At 38.1% G+C, this 24843-nt stretch overlaps 1 protein-coding gene across 1 annotated transcript in view; it reads right to left on the bottom strand.

The window, feature by feature from the left end:
• The window catches only part of LOC149238288 (vanillin aminotransferase-like), a 452839-nt gene that overhangs the window by 307764 nt on the left and 120232 nt on the right, over positions 1–24843 (bottom strand). The window contains exons 6-7 of the mRNA XM_089372979.1: positions 4929–5026; positions 4280–4372 (exon numbers count right to left, since the gene is read on the bottom strand). Coding sequence (XP_089229105.1) covers positions 4280–4372; positions 4929–5026 — 191 coding nt within the window. The remainder of the gene's footprint in view (positions 1–4279; positions 4373–4928; positions 5027–24843) is intronic.

Consider the following 24843-nt stretch of genomic DNA (forward strand, 5'->3'; position numbering starts at 1 on the left):
GAGAAGGAGAGCGAGTGGAGCCCACTCAAGCAGCGACTCCCAACACAGCGAGAAGGAGAGTGAGATGGGCAGATCAGTTGATTCAGGAGGTGCGGGAGCAAGTTGGTGCTCCAGGTACTTCAGTTCGACAAAGCAGAAAACCATGGAGGTACACAAGATACATGGCACTAATGACCGAGTTAATAGATGTGAGCCTTCCATTATTAGGATGAAGCCTCTCAGGAGGTGTGGAGAGATGCCATGGTGGAGGAATATGCCTCCATGATGAAGAACAATGTCTGGGAGGAGGTGCCGAGGCTATAGGGAAAATCTATGGTAGGCTCTCGCTGCGTCTACAAGATCAAGCATGGAGCATATGAGAGTATTGAGAAGTACAAGGCAAGATTTGTGGCCAAGGGGTTCTCTCAGATAGAGGGAGTTGACTGTGACGAGACCTTTGCCCCAGTTGCCAAATATTCGTCTGTCAGGGCAGTTGCAGCTATTGCAGCATAGATGTTGTGGAAGATCCACCAAATGGATGTGAAGACAGCCTTCCTCAATGCGGTTGTTGAGGAGGAGATTTACATTGAGCAGCTGTAGGGATTCGAGACATGCAGCAGAGATATACACATATGCAGACTCAAGAGAGTTTTATATGGGCTCAAGTAGGCTCCACGAGCATGGTATGCTCGGATAGATAGTTACCTTCATGGATTGGGCTTCACCAAGAGTGAAGAGGATCCTAACCTCCAATACATTGTTGTTGGAGGTGGGCCACTTATTTTGGGGCTATATGTGGACGACCTGATTTTGACAGGTGTAGACAAGCTCATCCAAAAGTGTAAGAGAGATCTTGCAGGCAAATTTGAGATGAAGGATATGGGGCTAATGCACTATTTCCTTGGGCTGAAGGTTTGGCAAGGTGATGGAGAGATCTTCGTGGGACAGGGAGAGTACGCTTTGCAGATTATAAGAAGATTTCACATACAAGATTGCAAACACCTCTAGTCACAAACTAGAGGAAGGTGGATACATCCAGATCGGAGCAAGTAGATCCCACACTTTACACGCAGATGATTGGTTCACTAATGTATTTTGTGAACACACAACCAGATATATGTTTTGCAGTCAACTCTTTTAGCCAGTGTTTGGTTGAGCCTACCAAAGCGCATTGGGTTGTTGTAAAGCAAATGTTGAGATATCTTAGGGGGACGATAGAGTATGGATTGTGGTATAGACATATTGATGAGTTGAAGCCTAAGGGCTTCACTGATGCAAATTGGGCAGGGAGCTCCAAAGAGAGAAAGAGCACATTTGGGTGCACATTTAGTGTTGGATTAGTAGTTGTTTCTTGGTTCAGCGAGAAGCACAGATCAATCGCATTGAGTTCAGCCGAGGCCGAGTACATGGCTGTCAACTTGGCAGGGTGCGAAGCTGTTTGGTTGAGGAAGCTTCTCGTGGGCTTGTTCAACACAGAGTTGGAGCCTACAATGATACACCGTGACAATCAGAGTTGCATCAATCTATCTGAAAATTCAGTGTTTCATGATCGCTCCAAGCACATTGACATACATTATCACCACATATATTGTTCGAAGAGGTATCGTTACACTCCAGTACGTACCAACAGAGGAGCAGACAACAAACATTCTAACCAAGGCTTTTCCAGGGACCAGATTTGTTTACCTCAGAGAGAAGTTGGGTGTAGTGCAAAACACCTTCCTCTCTAAGAGGGAGTGTTGATTGGAGTAGAGAAGAAGTGTTATGCTTGTCTAAGTGCTAAGACTAGTAGAAGAACACAGAAGACTGCCACTTTAGCAGAATATTAATTTATTTAACTATTTCCTAAAGTTAGACTTAAGAAAAAGTAAAAGTTCCTAAGTTAACTTATGATTTAATCTCAGCCATTGATCACGATTTAATCTCAACCATTGAGAAGGAGATTAGGGTTGAGATCGAAATTATAAGAGGAGATAGAGCGAGTTGGTGGCAAGTCAATTGAGCACAAGCAGGTGTGAGAGAACAACAAAGGAAGAGCGAGGATTTCAGTAGATCACAGAACTCAGCATCCGAGAAGAATAAATCGAGTGAGGGTCGAGCCTTTACAGCTCAGTGCAAAGGTCCATTCGTACATGCGCACAGGAGAGGGGAAGTGTGTGTGCACATGTGGATCAAATTGCTGGTCTGCACAGGAATTTCGCAGATCCAGTGCACAGGAAGGGAATCGATTTAGCTGGAGAGTGGACGAGTATTTTACTTGTGATAAACTGGGAAGTTTTCCCTTGTTGTAATTATCAGAAGAAATTTTTTTGCTGCAGAAGAATAATAAAATACACACAACATTGCAGGTTTTCCCGGAGTTGGCGTTTCCTAGGTATGTATTGTGTTCTATGTGTTGACGTGTTTGTCTTCTGGTTTATTTTCCGCTGTGCATGTTAGAAAATTCAATGTGTTTGTGATTTAAGCTTCCAGAATATCAATTGTCTATATTCCTAGGTTTTCACACTTGGAAAATTACAAATCAGTTTAATGGGTTTTAAAGAAATCCAACACAATAGTAAGTGGGGAGTTGCATTCTGTGGTATGATCTTCTTAATGTTATGGGAGCAGATTTTGGTATGTATTTGGCCATCATGACAAGAAGCTAGGCTGGAATTTGTATGGGCACATATATTAGAACAAAGCATGGAATATCAGCGGCGCTGTAGGAGAAGAGCTTGCTTTCTTTTGTGGTTTCCATACCGACCAAATCTAGAGAAAGGAGAAGTGGCACTAGTTCCAATGTGATTCGGAATATGGTGGAAGGTTGCAGCACAGATTGTCCAGGCTGGTGCAATACTCAGCTCCATTGTCACAGAGATGGAACCAGCACGCAGAAGAAGGTTACGATGTATAGGAGGAATCATCATCAGCGGGTTCAACAAGATTTGTAGACTCTCCAGGAAGAAATGCTTCAACTCCAACTGAGGTATAACCAGTTGGCCTCTGGCTTATCTACTACCATGGAAATTCTGATGGAGCATAGGACTCAGTTGAGAAGGGTAGAGGATGAGATAGACCATCTGCATCAACCAATTGAGAATATTCAGCGAAGCAATGCTCCAAATAGTCATCCCTCATGGGTTTCGGATAACTTTGTTTGCAACCACCCTATGTTATTCCCGGATTTGAATGTAGTTGCACCTCCCTTGCCAAAAGCTCATCCCAAGGAGGAAACTCTTTCTTAATTTGCGCTGTTGTAATGGACTGCAAATTTTGTTTGTATTTGGGGACGTTTTGGTGGATATACCAGGTGAATAGTTTTGAACAGGAGATATATTTCTAGTTTTGAAAAGGGAAATAAGGCTGGAAAATTGGATAGTGTTAGAAAGCCTGAACTCATCAATTTTGTACACTGAATCTACTGTTGCATTTTGTATGTAGATTTCTAATACAAATTTTTTTAGTTCTGGGATAAAAAATAATAATTAATAAAATACTCTAAACTTTCTACCTTTGTTTTTCCTCCTATATATATATATATATATATATATCACTTTGGTATTTCAAATTTTATGAAAATATATTCATAAGATTATTTTGCCTCCCCCACAACTTCAATCTCTTCTCTTTGTTGATTCTTTAATTTCATATGCACACTTTTCTTATGGACGAGTTCAGAGATGGGTATCTTTCTGATACATGTAGGAAATTAGGGCAAACAAATTTATAACACCATGATGGGCAGACAGACAATAAAAGCTATATTATAAAAACTTTGCAACGACACATACCTCACACAAATCATGTCTCACTTTGGCCATTTACAATACTCCTAGGTGGTTAAGGTGGTTTAACCACCTAACCACAACACCTAGCATTACATTCGTCCCTTGTTTAACATATAATGTGACACAATTATTACTGACAAATTATCGATTGGAACCCCAGCATTGCTATGCCTCTTGATGCTCATTTCACACTACAAAGAACATAAACAAAAAACTTTAGTATTGAGAATTCCCTGTATGGAGCATCAACACATGAAGAAGAATGAAGAAGAAATTAAGGAACAAATCTGGAGCAAAATTGCGGCAAGGAATAACATGGGGAAAATTCAATAGTGCAGTACAGAGATGCGAATAGATGAATTAAAGTTTCTAGTTGCAGCCAAAAGTGACAGCAATTAATAACATGCATAGCTATTTTACTAACAATTTCACATGATACACTCTTATTGCACTAAAATGCTCAAGAAGACACGTTAAGTCCCGAGTACTGCACCTTTACAATAGGGATGAAGTTAGAAGTTGGGACAAACCTGACTATCATTGGCATCTGAACCACTGTTTGTAAAAAAGACCTTACTCATTTTATTTGCTTTGAAAGTTTCAAGAACTTCCTTAGCAAGGTCCTGTAAACATGAGAATTAAACAACAAAAATGTCAAAATGTTAAGCAAATGAAGTATACATGTCGTAAATGCATTTAAGCATTGATTGATGCAAAGTTAAAGAGAAGAGGAAGAGAAAAGATACATATGAAGAAAAGACAAGCAAAGGTATTGCCAAAAAGACAAGGAAGGAAAGGGAACACAGTAAATACAGCATTAATGGACAGAAATGACAAGAAATTAATGGGCCTCATAAATAAATACCTGTTAAAACTAGCAACAGAATAATTCATAAGGTATTCATCACCTAAACCATGGGATACTAGTAATATTCACAGAAAAAAAAATAAAAAATTACAAAGTAGAAGCAATGTGTAATAGGATAGACCTGGCTCCTGGTGCTGTGCAGATGGGATTTTAAGTGCCAGTGTCAGACAGTGTGAATCAAAAGATACTATACAGTATTGAAATAACAAAGATAATGTTTCAAGTGCTTGATCTTGTCATTCCTCAGGTTCAACCTCTGAAATACAAAATAATAAGAAATTCAGATTAAAATCCATAACATAGATAGTTACCAATGAAGGCTGAGTGGTACGGTTCCAAAATGAGTGATAAAAGGGCAACTTATTGAGTTGTTCTGTAGCAGCCGCTACAAGACGTGGTTCATTTCCTCCTACAATAGCCAGCAACATCATATATTAAATTCCGAACTTTAATTAACCTTGAGAGTCAAACATGTGGACCAATCAATATGTAGTATTAAAATACAAAAAGACAGTGCTACAAAAAATATGCAAACACACTAGAATACCTTAACCTAAATGGGACTCAAGGAAAATAAAATAATACAACAGACTGAGAGACTTCAGATAGTGGGTAAACCTGAACATCAGATAACCGGTGATATATTCATGTTGACCTAATATTTATTTATTTATCCTGAACTTTACAAAATATATATTTATATTTCCTCTTTTCCACATACTTGTGTTTCTCTGATGTTGGGTAATGGGCTACATATGAATGCGCAAATTGCAGAGTTATAAATAGTTTTATCCAAAATCCTTACTGATAAAAATGAGAAATTACAAACACTGGCATTTTCCTATTAAATTACAGTCAATGAACAACCCAGACAGCAGACCAACGTAGCAGCTACAGATAATTGCCCAACAAATGATATGTCAAAATTCAAATTAATATTTTGCCAATAGCAAACACAGTGACAGCTTAAGGTGTTCAAGCATGCATTGCATGACAACAAGAACATGTTATTACACAGAAAACCATAATTCTTCACAATTGCAGCCAAGAACAAAAGTAGAAGTTATTTTGTGATGGTAACATTCATTTACAAGCAACAGAAATATTCTCATCTCCATAGAAGAGAAGTATTTGTAAATAGAAAAATCGATTTGACCCAGTGTATATACACAACCAGCAGTGAGTGGAAATATCGATGGATGGAATCGAGACACTAGCAACAGCAACAACATATATTTCTAAAATATATAGATTTAACATTGATGGCTCTGGCCCAACAGCAAGAAAAGAAGTAGCAACCTGATCTGGCATGATAACTCACGTGATGGTTTATTAAATTCGACATTAGAGCCATTTCATGCAAGACAAAAACTGTCCAGAAATTACAAGATACATAGTATTCTTTTAATTACAGAACTCTGTTAAAAATAATTGTGTAGTTGAGGATATGACATTTGTCCTCTAGGTACATATATAACCCTCTTGTCCTCTAGCTACTTGAGGGATCATACAGTTTGGTATATTGTTGATTATCTAGAATTATGTTCCTTCAAATTCATAGGCGGTCATCATTCTTTGGAGATTCAAGATGCTGTGACGGCCATTGCTGGATATAGTGCCACTTCCAATGCTTACAAGATCTACATTTTAGCGCAACAAAAGATAGTGGTGAGCAGAGGTGAAGTCTGATGAGGATGTGAGGTCGTCTAGACACAATGCTCTCCATCAAGATTGAGGAGAAAGAGGATCTATTCTTCCATAGACTCGAGAGGAGTCAAATTCAGGGGTGGACAAGGTGATATTAGGGATAGATATGCCCACACCTTCTATTCCAACAAGAAGGAAGCCGATATGGCTTACTCAAATATTATAGGAGATACAAGGGAAGGTAGGAGTGCCTACATCTTTACTGAGGATGAGTATATATTGAACCATTTGACCACTTGTGGAGTTGTCCACCTTCTTGGAACCATAACACATGCCACCTTGGACATCGTGTTTGATTGGTCGTTTCACTTTTTGAGGGGACATCCACACTTGAGGGATCTTGTTGGACCTCATTTTGTGCTTGGAAGCTAGATGTTAGAGCTATGACCTACCCTTCTTCCTCTTTTGATGGATAAATCTACCTCCATGGAGATTATGCTTGCATATGTCGCATAAACTGTTGATTTGGGGTAGCATCGGATGTGCTCTAGGCCTCAAAATTTGCAGGAAGGCTTAGAAACATGCATTCTCCAATACCCAGAATTGTTTTGGGAAATTCCACTCGAAAACAGTGTTATTAAAATAATTAATTATTTTTAATGGGACCCTAAGTCTAAACTTAGGAAATTAAAATAATTAATGGGTATTAATCTAAACTGTTGGTGGAACTTCTAGAAGAAGGCAGAGATCAAGTTAAATGATCCTAACCATTGATTAGAATCTAATCTGGGCCATTGATTGATCAATGAGAGGATTATAAGAGGAGACTTGATGGGTACTTGGAGAACACACCAGAGGCAGATACTCAGTTACCCGAGTAAGATCAATTTTCTCACTGATCGAAGTTTGGCAAGAGAAAATCGAATCAGAGGGAGAGTTGCAGGTGAGAAAAGAAGAGAGGGCATCAGCGTATTCAGAGAGTGCAAGGCAGCAAGATGCAGAGCAGGAACACGGTGACGCAGAAAGAGGCAGCGCAGAGGCAGATTGACGCAGAGTCTGCGTGAGCAGCTTGACGTTGAGCCAAGGAGAGCAGTTTGACGCAGAGAGGATCAGAAGGATTCCGGGGAAGAAGTACTTCACCTGAGGTAGAACTTGGTCAAGAAGTGTCTGTAAAATTTCTCATTCCTATTTTGCTCGCTGTAACTTTGTATATGAGAATTTGCTGAAGAATAATAAAGCCCTCATCTACTGCACCGGTTTTCCTACATTGGGTTTTTCTGAGGATGATTGTCCAAAAATATTTTCGTCATTGTGGTTGTATTTGTGCCAGTATTTTTCCTTACATTTACTTTCTGCAATGTTTTAATTGTGAAGGCTGCAGTAGAATATATTTCGATATTTGCAGTAATAATACTGTGAATAACTTTTTTCTTAGATAATAAGTAGAAGAAATAACATTAATCACTGCAATAGGATTTCTATTTAGAAATTTTCACATAAACCACTCACCTTTTTTATGTATTGTTGATCTTATACTCCTTAGGTAGTTAGAACTTAGAAGATAGTTGTTGTTTATGTTCTCCTAGGCCAGATCTAGGGATTTTACCAAGGATATTATTATTTTTATTGAGAGAATTGTTGAGAATAGAACTCTATATATTCTCTCCTTGGCTAGTTTGTTGTTGTTAGAATATTTGAGAGAACATTTGTTGAAAATTCAAGCATTAAGGCTTTTGAAGGTTACATTAAAGACTTTCTTTTCATGTGTGGCTGATAGTGTTGTTCTTCAAGCTTGGAATAGTTGTGGATTGATTACATGCAAAATCTAGCAACTTGATCCATTGGAACAATACATCTACTACGTTGGAAAGATCATAATGTGGGATCACCCTCTATTTTCCTTTCCTATTTTAGTTTTGGTTTAATAATTTGCATGATATTTCTTAGGAATACTTGTAAACTTGTGATTTCCAACTCTAGACTAAAATCAGATACCTAGTTGAAGGAGCATCCTTTAGGCGCATGCCCTTGTGAAATTCTGTGTTATTTTCCAATAATATTAATGGATCTTGATCCTGAAGTGGTTTAAAAAAGATAAAAGTCCAGGGCCGGATGGGTGGACTATTGAGTTTTATCTGGCATTTTATGATCTCTTGGGACAAGACCTGCTCAATGTGGTGGAGGAGTGCAGGACTTCAAGCAAGCTGTATGATGCCATCAATTCCACCTTCATTGCCCTTATACCCAAGTCTGATTCTCCATCATCCTTCAATGACTTCCGCCCTATCTCCCTCTGCAATTGTCTCTACAAAATCATCTCCAAGATCATTGCCAACCGAATGAGACCCATCCTATCTCACCATATTTCACCTGAGCAGTTCGCTTTTCTCGAAGACCGACAGATCCATGAAGCCATTGGTACCGCTCAAGAGGCTATACACTCTATTAGATCAAGAAAGCTTAAAGGCATCATTCTAAAGATCGACCTGGCAAAAGCTTTCGACCGTGTTAGCTGGTTATACATCAAAATGCTCCTTATTCACCTGGGATTCCCGCATCTTTTCACCACCTGGATTATGTCTTGCATATCATCTGCTTCCTTCAGTGTTCTCATAAACGGCTCTGCTTCCCATTTCTTTCATGCTGAAAGAGGACTCAAACAAGGATGCCCTCTATCCCCACTCTTATTCCTCATTGTCATGGAAGGACTCAGTCGGTTAATAGCACATGAAAAGCGAAATGGTAGACTTTTCGGTCTGAAAATCAATGATCATTGCTATCTCACACACCTCCTATTTGTCGATGATGTCCTTATTTTTCTGGATGGTAGCATTCGAGACTCTGTATCCTTTGATAAGCTTCTATCCTCTTTCTCTCGGGCTACAGGTATGATGGCCAACCATGGGAAATCTACCATTACTCTGGCCCACACATCCATCCATGAATCTAGATTTGCTCATCAGCACTTCCCTTATTGTATTCGCCCTCTTGACCATGGATTCAAATACCTGGGTTTCTGGATCAAACCCCTGAGCCAAAAAATTGCAGATTGGATATGGTTGGTCATCAAATTGGAGAAGAGGCTTACAAATTGGTGTCATCGCTTCTTGTCCAGAGCTGGAAGATTAGTGCTAATAAAATCAGTCTTGGAGGCTACCCCTGTTTTCTGGATGGCTTTAGCCTGGATACCCAGAAGTATACTTGCCCGCCTCCAATAGATTTGCAGTAGATATCTTTGGAATGGTCAACAGGATAAGAGAACATTTGCCTGGGTTAGTTGGAACAAGATTGCCTTGCCCAAAAAATGGGGAGGGTGGGGACTCAAAGATTTAACCCTTTTTGCAAAAGCTCTTGCAGCAAAAATGGGTTGGACACTCCTCAACAAACAGAACCTTTGGACCTCTATTTCATATCACAAATATGTATGGCCTCTCCAAATCATGGACTGGGTTAGGCTGCCACAATGGACAAGGATCGGTATCTCATCGGTCTGGAAAGCACTGCTCCACTCCCTCCCAAACATTCGCAATCATTTGGCATGGAGGATAAATGATGGTACTAAAGTGCGCATCGGGCTGGACCCATGGACAAGGGGAGGTGGTCGATTCCAGCTTCCGCGAGAGTTAATCCTCCACTTAAATCAGAGAGATATCAGTGTGATTGCCCATATTGCAGACCAGGTTAACTCCTCCATTTATGCACAGGCCTGGAAATCTGCAAATCAGTTAAACATTCCACTTCATTGGCACCAAATTTGGAATAATTACATTGTTGCCTTGACAGAGTCTCACATCAGAATAAAAGAGGGATCGGATGAAATTATGTGGTGCTTGGCGGAAAATGGAGCATACACCCCAAAGGCTGGTTACCTTGCGCTGATTAATAACAAAAAACCAGAGATTACACATGAATGGTGGCAGGCTATCTGGAAATTAAAAACCCCGCCTCGGACCAAGCTCTTCTTTTGGTGTGTACTTAGCAATAAAGTCCCCACTGGGGAATCCCTAACACACAGAGCCATCCACGGACCTCACTGGTGTGTGTTGTGCAAGCAAGCTTCCGAATCAACTGAGCATCTATTTCTAAAGTGCGAAACTATGGTCAATCTCTGGAGATCCATCGCAACAGAGATTCATTATTCTGGCAAGTGGGAAGGGGACAACATCATCCAAGCATGGAACACCTGGCTCAGCTCGCACTCGGGAACCAACCTGATCTGCCTCCCTCTGATTATATGCTGGTCTATTTGGCTGGCTCGAAACAGAATGATTTTTGAAAACTGTGCAGTCAGATGGCAGTTTATCACTGCAAAAATAATCTTCGCATATCACGAGCTCCTTGAATTCACTAAGCCGAGACCCCGCAGACCACTAGCACCCGATCCTATAGACCACTCCATCCCGTGGGCTTTTTTCGACGGTGCCGCACAGGAACATGGGTGTGGGGGTGGATTTCTTTTGTTCCTCTCTGATCATCATCATTACAGGGTCAAGATGGGACTTGGTGAAGGAACAAACAATTTTGCAGAACTAATTACCCTTCGCCATTTATTACATTTCTCTCTAAGCCATGACTGCAGCAATCTTCAGATTTTCGGAGACTCCAAAATCATTATTAACTGGTTCAATAATATCACGATCTGCCATGCACACACACTTAGAAATATTTTGGATGAAGTGAACATTTTCAAATCACATTTTAATTCCATCATATGTCATCATATTTACAGGGAGCATAACGACAGCGCTGACAGCCTTTCCAAGGAGGCCACGCTACTTCCCAGAGGTCAGTGGATGATACAAGAGCAGAGGGGTACTACACAGTACCAATATTATCACAGGCCTTATATAGATCAGGCATATCAACGGGTTGATGGACCTTAAATTTTGCTGGAAGTTCTCGGTTATAATTTATACTGTATATATCATAGTTCATTTGCAGATTATATCATATGAGATCACCCTACGTGGTGTATATATTATAGATCACATGGATTTTGAACATACATACTAGACTTTCTCAGTGCGTGGTGTATATATTATAGATCACATGGATTTTGAACATACATACTAGACTTTCTCAGGATATCACCATGTGTGGTGAATGTTTTGCTTTTTCCAGCCATTACAGGAATGATTTTTGATGGAATTTTGTGACTAAATTGACAAAGAGACAATGATGCATATGCTGTCAAGCATCTACTATATGTAATTTTTCAAAATTAATGAAAGATTACGATTTTTCCCTGGGAAAAAAAAAATATTAGTGGATCTCGTGAGCTTCATGCCTCATTTCCATCCCTAATTGCTTAAAAAAAAAACCCACTTCGATAGTGTTCTTGACTCCATATGCCATATGGTTTATTTGGCACTGATCTCTGCCTTCAACCGCCATATAAATAATTCAAAGATCATTTTTTTGGGGGGAGAGGAGGGGGGGGCTTATTGAAATCTGATATAAATTATTGAACATCTTACATTAGATTTAATTTCAAGCATAATCATTTTTCATAGATAAAAAATTGTTTCCTGGACTTCTTTCACTTGGTCGTGGTTTTGGAAATCATTCAAGGTTCTTTCATTAAACCATAATTGTGATTAGTCATGTTACACTTCACATGTATTAGGTTCCATATTGTGAATTTCATCATTGTTGTGGAGATTTGTCCTTGGTTCATTGGAGCTTTTGGATTGACTTCGGGGGATTTATCTTCATGGAGCCCCCTTTTTTCATGGCCTTCGATCATTTGATGGAGATCTTTGGTTTGAGAGAATTTCACTTTCCCTCCATTGGATGATTGTGCTTGCTTCTTAGTGGCCTTCTTGCATGTGCTTGCCTTGTTGATCACCCCTTTGTTGAACTCGTCATCAATGTGGAGCATACCATCTCATTATGGTGGGTTGGTATAATCTTTATCTTGGACATGGATGATTACTCTAGCCCCCCCCTACTGAAAAGTGTAACTAGGTTCGGTCTTCATAATGACATGTGTAATTGTGATTTTATGTAATTGATGTAAAGAAGAAAAATTATTTTTGTAATACTTGAATCATGGGTTTCATGATCAAGGAATTTTATTTTTAGTTGAAGCTCCCATTGTGAGCTATTAGGTTTGGTCATCAAGTCATAAAGTCTAGTAAAGTCAATGTCAAGGATTGAAGACCCATTTGGGCATGTAATTCATTGTAAAAGAGATTTTGTTAACCCTCTGTTGACCACTACATGTCAACTACCCATAGCAGTACACCCCCTTTTTCTTCGCAAAAAGGGATAGCGCTTGATCGACATGTCCGTGCCATTCGACAGTCATCGTCGACTTCATCATATTATGTTGTAAACCCAGTTTGCATGTGTAAATTGTAAATAATCTTAGTAGATATGAGTCATGTATGTAAATTGCCTAGGTGGACCTAACTTTCTAGTGATAATCTACGTTCCAGAAGGTTTTTCGTCTCACCGATCCATGATCGGCAGAGTTTTCCTTCAGCCTAACCCCAAAGCCGGAATGGATTTTGTCATTAGAATCTTAGGAGAATCCTAGTGTGTTAATCTGCTAGATTATAGTTGTGTCGCAGAATTGGGTGGTTTATGAGGGTCTATGTCAAATGGGTTTTCCCCCTTGAGATGTAAAGTTGTAAAGTCATGATGTAAAGTGTCTTGAGGGTTAAAAAATTGTTTTAATCCCCTCATTAGTCCTAAGTCCTAGGTCCTAGGTGATTTTTCCAAAGGCTAAGTTCGAGGATCCATTTAAAAAATAAATTAAAAAAATAACTATAAAAAAAAAAAATTAATAATAATAATAATAATAATAATAATAATAAATAAATAAATAAAAAATGAAAAATAAAAAAGTAATTAATAAAATAATAATATTTTGAGTAAATAAATGCAAAATTTCAATTTTTTAATGCATTAAAAATTCGACGGATGAGATTAAGAGATATCTTGATCCTCATCGATGGTCGAGATCATTTTGACGTGGATCACTCGAACTAGCTGTTGGGAATTTTTCCTTTAAATAGGGTGCTAGGGGTCATTTGAGATCATTCGATCTGTGAGTCTTGTGCTGAAGAAGCTCTCTTGTAAACTTTTTCTGGTGCTAATAAAGAAAGACTTTGGGGTTGAAATCTTGCTGGTGTTACTCTCTGAAAGCGCTGTGAGCTATTTTATTTTCTGCATATTTTTATTTTTTAGCCATTAGTAACAGTTTATTGTAGAGTATTGCTGAACACAGGTATCTTGTTCACTTACTAGGGTTTTAATGGTATTAGAATTTCTGAAATAATGGCAGGTATCTCCATTGCATCTGAGATCTAGTACTGTTTTTTCTCTCTTTATTGATGGTTGAAGTAAGCTGTGCAGGAAACCCTTATTGAAGAAGATCAGTGGGGGTTTGGGGAAGTTCTCGGCTGAACCAGCCAACTCCCGCAAGCATTTTCTTGCAGAGCCCAGCTAGTTTTGATCCTGGGTTTATTATTTAAGTTTGTTTTCTGATTTGCATGAGAAGTTTCTAAAGCATTTCATAGTAAATCTGAAGTTCTAAAAATATTATTGATGATAACTGACAAATTTGGCTGTTGTAGAGCTATAATTTTGTACTTTTGGACCGGTTTGTAGGGTTTCATTTTTAAATCTTTGCATATATTTTCCAGGTTTTTGTTTTCCATTTGCAGGTTGCAGGTCTGAGATAAAATCTTGTGGAAAATTAGTTTTTTGCAGGGTCTCTGTTTTGGCTGTTCAAGGGTTTTAAAAATTCTGTTGCTTTCAGATCTGGAAATCTTCTTGCGAGGGTTTCATCTACAAAAACTAAAGATAAGTGGATCAGATAATTTTTCCCTGGAAAGTATTTTATATTGGTTGCTTGGTGGGATTGCAGAGAAAGTCCGCACCTCTTCAAGTCGTTTTTCCCTCAACTGTCCAGACAAATTACTCTCTGCTCGCTGTCTGCCTACGTATCATTACCAAAAGCCAACCCTAGCTGCTTTCTCTTCACTCTGCACGCAACTCTCTTGTTCACACAGCCTCCTTCCATTTTCCACCCCAGCCTCCTTTCTGTTCATATATAGCCCTCCCTATACCTCTGCGTCTCCATTTAGGCTGCCTTACATCGGCTCCTCCCTCCATCATCGGGCCTGCACGTTCATTCCTCAAAACTCATGCAGCTGTCTTGGCAAATTGCAAGCATTTGAACCTTATCTGCCTGCGCCTGTCTAGCTTCCTCATCGAATCTACTAAACCTGCGTGCTGAGAAAATCACGTGCTCATCCCATCTGCAAACATTCGAGTTTCTTCTTTCCTTCCGCCGTCAAAATCCGTGGGCCTGCACTGGATCAAGCGCAGAAACCATTGAGGCTTCACGTGGGTAACGATTCAGGCTTTTTGAAGAGCTGGTTAAAGTTTTCAGACCCTTGCTGCTGCGTCCTCATTCACCGTGGCCAACCTGCAAGCGTTCTCTGCCCGCTGTCGAAGAAATCTGCTGTAAGAGATCACGCCCTTGTTTTTACGGGCCAGGTAAATTTTTGGTAAACTGTCATACGTGAGTCTTTTCCCTGCCTGCGTATGAACAAATCGTTTTGGGTTTTCAGCGTAAATACGATTTGAAGAATTTTAGACTTTGGTCTTATTGCATCTAGGTTATAGTTTAGCTTAATGTCTTTTCTTTTAATTTAATTGGTTTGGGCTTTAATCGAAAAATAAAAATTCGATTTTCATTTTATTTCGGTTTTTAGGTTTTGTTCACTCTTTATGGATTAGATCTAGATTTATATTTATAAAAAAAAAAGTTCGTTAGCTTTAGTTAGGGTGTAGGTTTATCTTTTGTTTAAATTTTGTTCTTAGATTTAAAGCTTTAAACTTTAGATTTAAATTTAAATTTTTTTTTTTTAGTTTTAGTTTTAGATTGGATTTAAATTAGATTTTATTTTTCTTTTTTTTAGGTTTTGTTTCATTTTGATTTTAAAATTAAAATTTATAAAATTTGTAAAGCTTTAAAAAATCATTTTAAATGTTAATTTTATAGTTTAAGTTTTGTTTTTATTAATCATAAAAATAAAAATAAAAAAATAAAAATTTTAGTTTTCTTATAGTTTAGATTTTGATTTGATATCATTTAGATTTTTTTTATTTAAAGGTTTCATTTAGTTTTAAAATTTTGCTTTATCTGAAAAACATAAAAATATTTTGGAAATATTTTGCTAGATTCAGTCTTGGCTCGGGGACTTATCACGTTTTATTTTTTCCTGCTGAGATTCAAATTTTGCTGTGGAATTAATGTTTATCATTTTTATGTGATTTAGTATGCTTGAATGATCATGAATGTGATATCTGGTTAGCGTTTAAAATTTCGTGGTTGTGCATCGAACTTTATCTTTCGAAGCTTTGAATTGTTGAAGTATCATTTAAGCTTTTTCTCGCATTTAATAAAAATTAATCTTTGTTTGAGTTATTTGATGATAAATGATTGCTCTTCATGGTTTATATTTCTGCAGCATCTGATAATTAATTGTTTAAACATTAACTCCACAAGGCACTGGTTTATTAATTCAATAAAATCTATTTAGTGCTGGTTTCCTTTCGTGTCTTCCAAACCAACTGATTCACAGTTGGTCATCCATTTTCCTATAGGGTCTACCCCCCTTAGCCGCGGGAGACAGGTTTAAACGGAGAGATCGGGGATCAGGATGACAGCCCCGGTCTGAGCGTTGTCGTGACAATCTGTGCGACAACATTTTTTGGCGCCGGGATAGAGTTTTTCTGTCCTTGGTCCTTTCATTTCGAGCTTTTCCGTGTTTCACTTCTTGTCCAGGTGGCGACTCCACTTCATATATTATCTTCAAGAGTGTATACCAGAAGACATCCAAGCAGTTTGCGCAATCTTACTCCTGATCCTGAAAGCGTCCTCAGGGTACGATTACACAAACTCTCTTCTCGTACACTTCTTGTTAACCTCGGACAAGAAGCCCTCTCTGATATCCATTTGCTTTTTACTAGTCAAGTTAGGCACAGCATCATGGATATGTATGCCCCTTGTAATTTTTCTAACATTCCAGGGTATCTCAATGCTCTTCCATCTATTGGGATAGATAAGTTTCCTAGCTTTCAGGGAGATAATGCGATTAGTGCAAATTCGCATCTGAGGGATTTTAGCATATGGATGGCTAAGTATGCAAGGTCTCCTAATTTCGATCATGAAGATGTTAGAATGACTCTTTTTATTTTAACCTTGGGGGGCAATGCTCATGAATGGTTTACTGAAAAGCCTCAAAATTCATTTGATTCCTTAGAATCAATCATTAATGCACTTAAAGAAAAATATGGAGATAAGAGAGAAGGAAGACACCTCGTAAAAGCTATTAGCCTAATAAAAAAGAGAGAGAATGAAACTGTTGAAGAATTTAATAAAACGTTTAATGGTATTATTAGAGAATTACCTCAAGACTATAAACCTACAGATAAATCTCTCAAAGATTTTTACATTGATGCCTTTAGTCCTGAGCCATCTTATGAATTAAGGCGTGCTAGGCTTAATGATTATAGAGATTGCCAAGCCTTGGCTATAGAGCTTGAAAAGGACAAGGCAGCATCTGGGAAGTCTGAGATCCCAGGTTTTGATAGGGCTGCTACGAAACTAAAGGAACCTAAAGGAAAAGCAGTTCAAGAACCTGAAAGCGAACTTGTTCTCAAATTGCTTCAAAAGATTGAAACCATGGAAATTAATCATAATAAGGAGATAACCACTTTGCAGAATAGGTTGATCCAAATGGAAAGAGCGCAAATGCAGAATTTTCAACCTCGAAATAATAATAATAGAAATAACAATTGGCAAAGGAAGGGTCAATCTAGTGAGCAGAGACCTCCTAATCCGCTAACTAATTTGGTTGATAATGCTCCTCCTTACTGTCGGGTTTGTGATGCTCTTCGTGAAGAGGCCACTTGTCCCATCGTTAGAAGAATTTTAGATAATGGAATGTTTGGAACAGGTGATCAAATAAATGTAGTAGGTAGCAAGTTTCCTTTGTCTATGGATGATTGGATAGAGGTCAAGGAAAAGAGTCGTGACGTTATGAGTCCTTCATCAGCTCTTAGTATAAATAACCTTGAAAATGAAGATGACATTTTGACTAGGTTATATGGTGAAAAATCCTCTCCTGAGAAAATCTTGCAAATTGCTAGAGATAAGGGTTTGACCTATCAGAGAAGGGATAAAGATCAAAGCGGGAATCAAATTCCCCCTCGAACTTTTAACCCTGGTGTGAACTCTGGATTAGATGTCGATTTGGGAAGTTGGTTTAACAATGCAAAAATCTGGGTTCCTGTCTCCGAGATTGCTAAAATCCCTTCCCAAAGAGACAAGTTACTAAAAGCTATTCAAGGTCCTCAAGTAAATACTTCTCAACAGAAGACTTGGGAAGTTGACTATCATGATGCTCCCATATATTTGCAAAGCTTAGATGCTGATAACAAAGATCACCAGCCTTTCTTTATCACCTTGTTAGTTAATGGATATAAATTGAATAATTGCATGTTGGATTCTGGTGCATCAGCTTGTGTAATGACTAAAAGGGTCATGGAACAGCTTAACTTAAGAGTTTCTAGACCCTACTATAACATATGTGCCATGGATTCTAAGAAAATTGAAGTGCATGGTTTAATCAAAGATTTGCAAGTTCATCTATCAGTTTACCCAGACATCATGATTGTCATGGATATTGTTGTTGTGGATGTGCCTCATGCCAGGGGTATGCTATTATCCAGAAAGTGGGCCTCTGATCTAGGAGGAAGTATTCAAATGAACTGGTCATATGCTATGATTCCTTCTCCTAGGGGTGATGGTTTTGTAAGACTAAATAGAGAGCCCGAAAGAAAATTTCATGTCGAAGATCCTAAGAGACCTCACAACGAGATAATCAAAGAGCAATTTGACATTGGGAACTATGCCATCATGTCTAATTTCATAATGCCTCCCGATGATAAGATTAAGGATCTCAAGGATAAAGTTTGGTATATGTACTTCGATGGTGCATCATCTAGGCATGGTAAAGGTGTTGGAATAGTGCTTAAATCTCCCCTTGATCACATTTTCAAGTTTGCCTATCGATTAGAATTTGAAGCAACCAACAATGTCGCTAAATATGAGGCTATATTTTGGGGCTGGAATTGGCAAAATCTTTGAAGATTAAGTTGCTTAGCATTAAGGGGGATTTTGATTTAGTTATCATGCAGCTTAAAAATAAATTCACATGCAAAAATCAAAGTCTAAGGAATTATCGAAATGCTGTGTGGGATACTATGGAGCACTTTGATGCTCTTGACCTCAAAGCTATCCCAAGAGAACAAAATAGTTTGGCAGATGAACTTGCCGTAGTTGCTACTACTTTCCAGTTATCTGATGAGCTAATTAATGATAAGATCAAAATGGAAGTAATATTTAGACCATCTGTTCCAGATAACTAAGAGCATTGGCAGGTCTTCAATGATGAAAAGCAAGTCATTCGTTTTCTTAATAGTTTGGATGAGTTTGAGGATTTCCGGATAGATTTTCAGGAGGATGAATCTTTAAATTATGAGCATATCATAAATCCTACTCCTAAGAATGTGGTTGCCTTAGAGCAACATTTTGATCGGCATGATGCCACGAAGTTGAGAGAAGAAAATAAGATGGACCCAGGCGAATATCTCGAGATAAACATTGGTACTTCTGAAAACCCAAAGATAGTTAAAATTGGTAGAGGTACTAGTGTGGAGGAAAGAAATAAGTTAACTGATTTACTTCGCGAATATCGAGATGTTTTAGCTTTTTCTTATGATGAATTAAAGGGCTATAGGGAAGATGTCATGGAACATACTATCCCCTTAAAAGATGAAAATGCTAAACCCTTTCGCCAGAAACTTAGGCAAATTAATCCTAAATTAGCCCCTTTAGTTCAGAAAGAACTTGCGAAAATGCTTGCAGCAGGAATTATCGCCCAAACTAGGCATTCGACATGGTGTTCAAATCTGGTGATTGTTAGGAAGAAGAACGGTACGATAAGGCTGTGTGTCGATTTTCGAAACCTTAATCTAGCATGCAAGAAAGATAATTACCCTTTGCCAAACATGGAGACTTTGTTGCAAAGAGTAACCGGTTCTGGAATGATGTCGTTGCTAGATGGTTTTTCTGGGTACAATCAGGTATGGGTTAAAAAGGAAGATCGTCATAAAACCACATTCACCACACCATGGGGTACCTTTTTATACATCAGAATGCCGTTTGGATTAACCAACGCTGGGGCTACATTCCAAAGGGCTATGGATTATGCCTTCAAGGGGTTAATCAGGAAATTCATTGAGATTTATCAAGATGATCTTACTGTATTTTCTAAAGATGGTATCAGTCATATAAATCATCTTAGGCAGGTTTTCGATAGATGTAGAGAATACGGGATTTCTTTGAATCCAGCTAAGTCTGTTTTTGGAGTAACAGAAGGGAAATTACTTGGCCATATCATTTCTAAGGATGGAATCAAGATTGACCCTGAAAGGATTGAAGCAATCCAAAAGATTCCTCTCCCTCATAATCTTAAATCCCTTCAGTCTTTCCTTGGAAAGACAAATTTTATTAGAAGATTTATTCCAAATTACGCAGAAATAGCTAAGCCTATCCAAAGTCTTCTAAAGAAAGATGCAAATTTTGTTTGGCAAGAAGACAGCAAAAGGGCTTTCCAAGAAATCAAATGTGCTATTGCTAGAGCTCCTGTCTTAGTTAGTCCCGATTATTCCAAGGATTTCATGATTTTTTCTTTCGCTTCCGAAGATACCATTGCTGGTGTCCTGTTACAAAATAATAAACATGGTCATGAGCAGCCCATTGCTTTCATGAGTAGAGCACTTCAAAATTCTGAATTGAAGTACAATACCATGGAAAAGCAGGCTTATGCCTTGGTCAAGTCTCTTAAGCACTTCAAAACCTATGTGGGTTATTCTAAAATCATTGCTTTCGTCCCACATTCTGCTGTTAAAGATATATTAACTCAAACCGATTGCTTAGGGACTCGTGCTAGGTGGGTTACTAAAATACAAGAATATGATCTAGAGATCAGACCCACCAAGCTAGTCAAAGGCCAAGGTTTGGCTCAGATGTTGACTGAAGGTAACGAAAAGACTCTTGGTTTGTTTTGTCTTAGCGATCTATCTTCGCCAGAGTTGCAAAGATTAGCAGAGCATGAGTGATACCAGGACATAGTTTATTACTTGATGAATCTTGCATGTCCTAACCATTTAGTTGTTCATAAGAGAAGGGCTCTTAGACTAAAAGCCACTAAGTATTGCCTTATGAAGGATGGCCTTGGATGGAGAAATCCTGAGGGCATAGTGCTTAGGTGTGTTGATGACGTTGAGTCCAAGAAATTAATCTCTGAGTTTCATTCAGGATTTTGTGGTGGTCATTATGTTGCTAGAACTACCGCCCACAAAATCCTGAGAGCTGGCTATTATTGGCATTCAATTTTTTCTGATGTGCACAAGTTTGTTAGAGCTTGTCAAGCCTGTCAACTATTCACTGGGAAACAGAAGCTTGCTGCCCTGCCCCTACAACCTGTCATTGTAGAGGCACCTTTTCAGCATTGGGGTCTGGACTTCACAGGGAAGTTCCATGAAAATTCTAGCAATGGCTACTCATGGATTTTGACTGCTACGGATTATTTCACTAAATGGGTCGAAGCCATTCCTGCTAAGAATGCGACTGAAAAGGTTATTATGGATTTCATTGAAAATAATATCATTACTAGATTTGGTGTCCCTGCTAAGATCACTACTGACAATGCTAAAGCTTTTAGTTCTTCAGAGTTTTCATCTTTTTGTTTCAAGTATGGCATTGTCTTATCTCATTCGTCAAATTACTATCCTCAGGGTAATGGTCTGGCTGAATCAAGTAACAAGAATCTCATAACCATTATCAAGAAGATAGTAGGAGATAATAAGAGATCATGGGATAGTAAAATACTAAAATCAAGTATGCTTTATGGGCAGATAGAATCACTAAGAAGAAAGCTACTGGTAAATCTCCCTTTGAATTAGTTTATGGCTTGGATGTGACCTTACTTGTGCACCTGAAATTGCCAGCTTATCAGCTCCTTCAAAAATTTTCTACTAATAAGGATGTTGTTCAAAATAGAATAGATCAGATTGTGGAGTTAGATGAAGCTCGTAGGACAGCTTTTGATGCTATATGTAAAAATAAATCTAACATTAAGAAAAGCTTTGATAAATTCTCTCGATCTAGATCTTTGCAGGTGGGAGATATGGTACTACTTTGGGACCGCAAGAATGAAAAACCAGGAAAACATAGGAAGTTTGACAGTTTGTGGCTGGGACCGTACATCATTCGAGACGTAGCTGGACCAAACTCATTCCACTTGAGCAGATTGGATGGCGAACCACTTGATCTACCTGCAAATGGCCAAATGCTCAAGCTGTTCTTCAAAGATGATATCTGATGCCATAGGGCATCCTTTGTATTGTATTTCTATCCCTACTCCTTGTTATTTTAGCATTTTATTTCTGATTTAGGATTAGATTTACTTTCCTTGTCAATAAATGAAGAGCTTCTATCTTTTTATGTGCTTAAATGTTATATGATGGTTTTTGAATGGACGCTACTTATTTTTGTTGTGTGTTGCGTGGATGTAGATTCTGGATTCTCACATTCCTACAGTGCAGCAACGTGTCCCCAAGTAGAGCCAGATGTTGACCACTACGTGTCAACTACCCATAGCAGTACACCCCCTTTTCTTCGCAAAAAGGGATAGCGCTTGATCGACATGTCCGTGCCATTCGACAGTCATCGTCGACTTCATCATATTATGTTGTAAACCCAGTCTGCATGTGTAAATTGTAAATAATCTTAGCAGATATGAGTCATGTATGTAAATTGCCTAGGTGGACCTAACTTTCTAGTGATAATCTACGTTCCGGAAGGTTTTTCGTCTCACCGATCCATGATCGGCAGAGTTTTCCTTCAGCCTAACCCCAAAGCCGGAATGGATTTTGTCATTAGAATCTTAGGAGAATCCTAGTGTGTTAATCTGCTAGATTATAGTTGTGTCGCAGAACTGGGTGGTTTATGAGGGTCTATGTCAAATGGGTTTTCCCCCTTGAGATGTAAAGTTGTAAAAGTCATGATGTAAAGTGTCTTGAGGGTTAAAAAATGTTTTAATCCCCTCATTAGTCCTAAGTCCTAGGTCCTAGGTGATTTTTCCAAAGGCTAAGTTCGAGGATCCATTTAAAAAATAAATTAAAAAAATAACTAAAAAAAAAAATAATAATAATAATAATAAAAATAAAAAATAAATAAAAAATGAAAAACAAAAAAGTAATTAATAAAATAATAATATTTTGAGTAAATAAATGCAGAATTTCAATTTTTTTAATGCATTAAAAATTCGACAGATGAGATTAAGAGATATCTTGATCCTCATCGACGGTCGAGATCATTTTGATGTGGATCACTCGAACTAGCTGTTGGGAATTATTCCTTTAAATAGGGTGCTAGGGGTCATTTGATATCATTCGATCTGTGAGTCTTGTGCTGAAGAAGCTCTCTTGTAAACTTTTTCTGGTGCTAATAAAGAAAGACTTTGGGGTTGAAATCTTGCTGGTGTTACTCTCTGAAAGCGCTGTGAGCTATTTTATTTTCTGCATATTTTTATTTTTCAGCCATTAGTAACAGCTTATTGTAGAGTATTGCGGAACACAGGTATCTTGTTCACTTACTAGGGTTTTAATGGTATTAGAATTTCTGAAATAATGGCAGGTATCTCCATTGCATCTGAGATCTAGTACTGTTTTTTCTCTCTTTATTGATGGTTGAAGTATGCTGTGCAGGAAACCGTTATTGAAGAAGATCAGTGGGCGTTTGGGGAAGTTCTCGGCTGAACCAGCCAACTCCCGCAAGCATTTTCTTGCAGAGCCCAGCGAGTTTTGATCCTGGGTTTATTATTTAAGTTTGTTTTCTGATTTGCATGAGAAGTTTCTAAAGCATTTCATAGTAAATCTGAAGTTCTAAAAATATTATTGATGATAACTGACAAATCTGGCTGTTGTAGAGCTATAATTTTGTAATTTTGGACCGGTTTGTAGGGTTTCATTTTTAATCTTTGCATATATTTTCCGGGTTTTTGTTTTCCATTTGCAGGTTGCAGGTCTGAGATAAAATCTTGTGGAAAATTAGTTTTTTGCAGGGTCTCTGTTTTGGCTGTTCAAGGGTTTTAAAAATTCTGTTGCTTTTAGATCTGGAAATCTTCTTGCGAGGGTTTCATCTACAAAAACTGAAGATAAGTGGATCAGATAATTTTTCCCTGGAAAGTATTTTATATTGGTTCCTTGGTGGGATTGCAGAGAAAGTCCGCACCTCTTCAAGTCGTTTTTCCCTCAACTGTCCAGACAAATTACTCTCTGCTCGCTGTCTGCCTACGTATCATTACCAAAAGCCAACCCTAGTTGCTTTCTCTTCACTCTGCACGCAACTCTCTTGTTCACACAGCCTCCTTCCATTTTCCACCCCAGCCTCCTTTCTGTTCATATATAGCCCTCCCTATACCTCTGCGTCTCCTTTTAGGCTGCCTTACATCGGCTCTCCCTCCATCATCAGGCCTGCACGTTCATTCCTCAAAACTCACGCAGCTATCTTGGCAAATTGCAAGCATTTGAACCTTATCTGCCTGCGTCTGTCCAGCTTCCTCATCGAATCTACTAAACCTGCGTGCTGAAAAAATCACGTGCTCATCCCATCTGCAAACATTCGAGTTTCTTCTTTCCTTCCGCCGTCAAAATCCGTGGGCCTGCACTGGATCAATGCAGAAACCATTGAGGCTTCACGTGGGTAACGATTCAGGCTTTTTGAAGAGCTAGTTAAAGTTTTCAGACCCTTGCTGTTGCCTCCTCATTCACCGTGGCCAACCTGCAAGCGTTCTCTGCCTGCTGTCGAAGAAATCTGCTGTAAGAGATCACGCCCTTTTTTTACGGGCCAGGTAAATTTTTGGTAAACTGTCATACGTGAGTCTTTTCCCTGCCTGCGTATGAACAAATCGTTTTGGGTTTTCAGCGTAAATACGATTTGAAGAATTTTAGACTTTGGTCTTATTGCATCTAGGTTATAGTTTAGCTTAATGTCTTTTCTTTTAATTTAATTGGTTTGGGCTTTAACCGAAAAATAAAAATTCGATTTTCATTTTATTTTGGTTTTTAGGTTTTGTTCAATCTTTATGCATTAGATCTAGATTTATATTCATAAAAAAAAAAATTCGTTAGCTTTAGTTAGGGTGTAGGTTTATCTTTTGTTTAAATTTTGTTCTTAGATTTAAAGCTTTAAACTTTAGATTTAAATTTAATTTTTTTTTTTAAGTTTTAGTTTTAGATTAGATTTAAATTAGATTTTATTTTTTCCTTTTTTTTAGGTTTTGTTTCATTTTGATTTTAAAATTAAAATTTATAAAAATTGTAAAGCTTTAAAAAATCATTTTAAATTTTAATTTTATAGTTTAAGTTTTGTTTTTATTAATCATAAAAATAAAAAAGAATTTAGTTTTCTTATAGTTTAGATTT

The sequence above is a fragment of the Pinus tabuliformis genome, chromosome 8, assembly GCF_031772625.1.
Source record: "Pinus tabuliformis cultivar Carrire ecotype Pingquan chromosome 8, CPIR1, whole genome shotgun sequence".
Classification (NCBI taxonomy): domain Eukaryota; kingdom Viridiplantae; phylum Streptophyta; class Pinopsida; order Pinales; family Pinaceae; genus Pinus; species Pinus tabuliformis.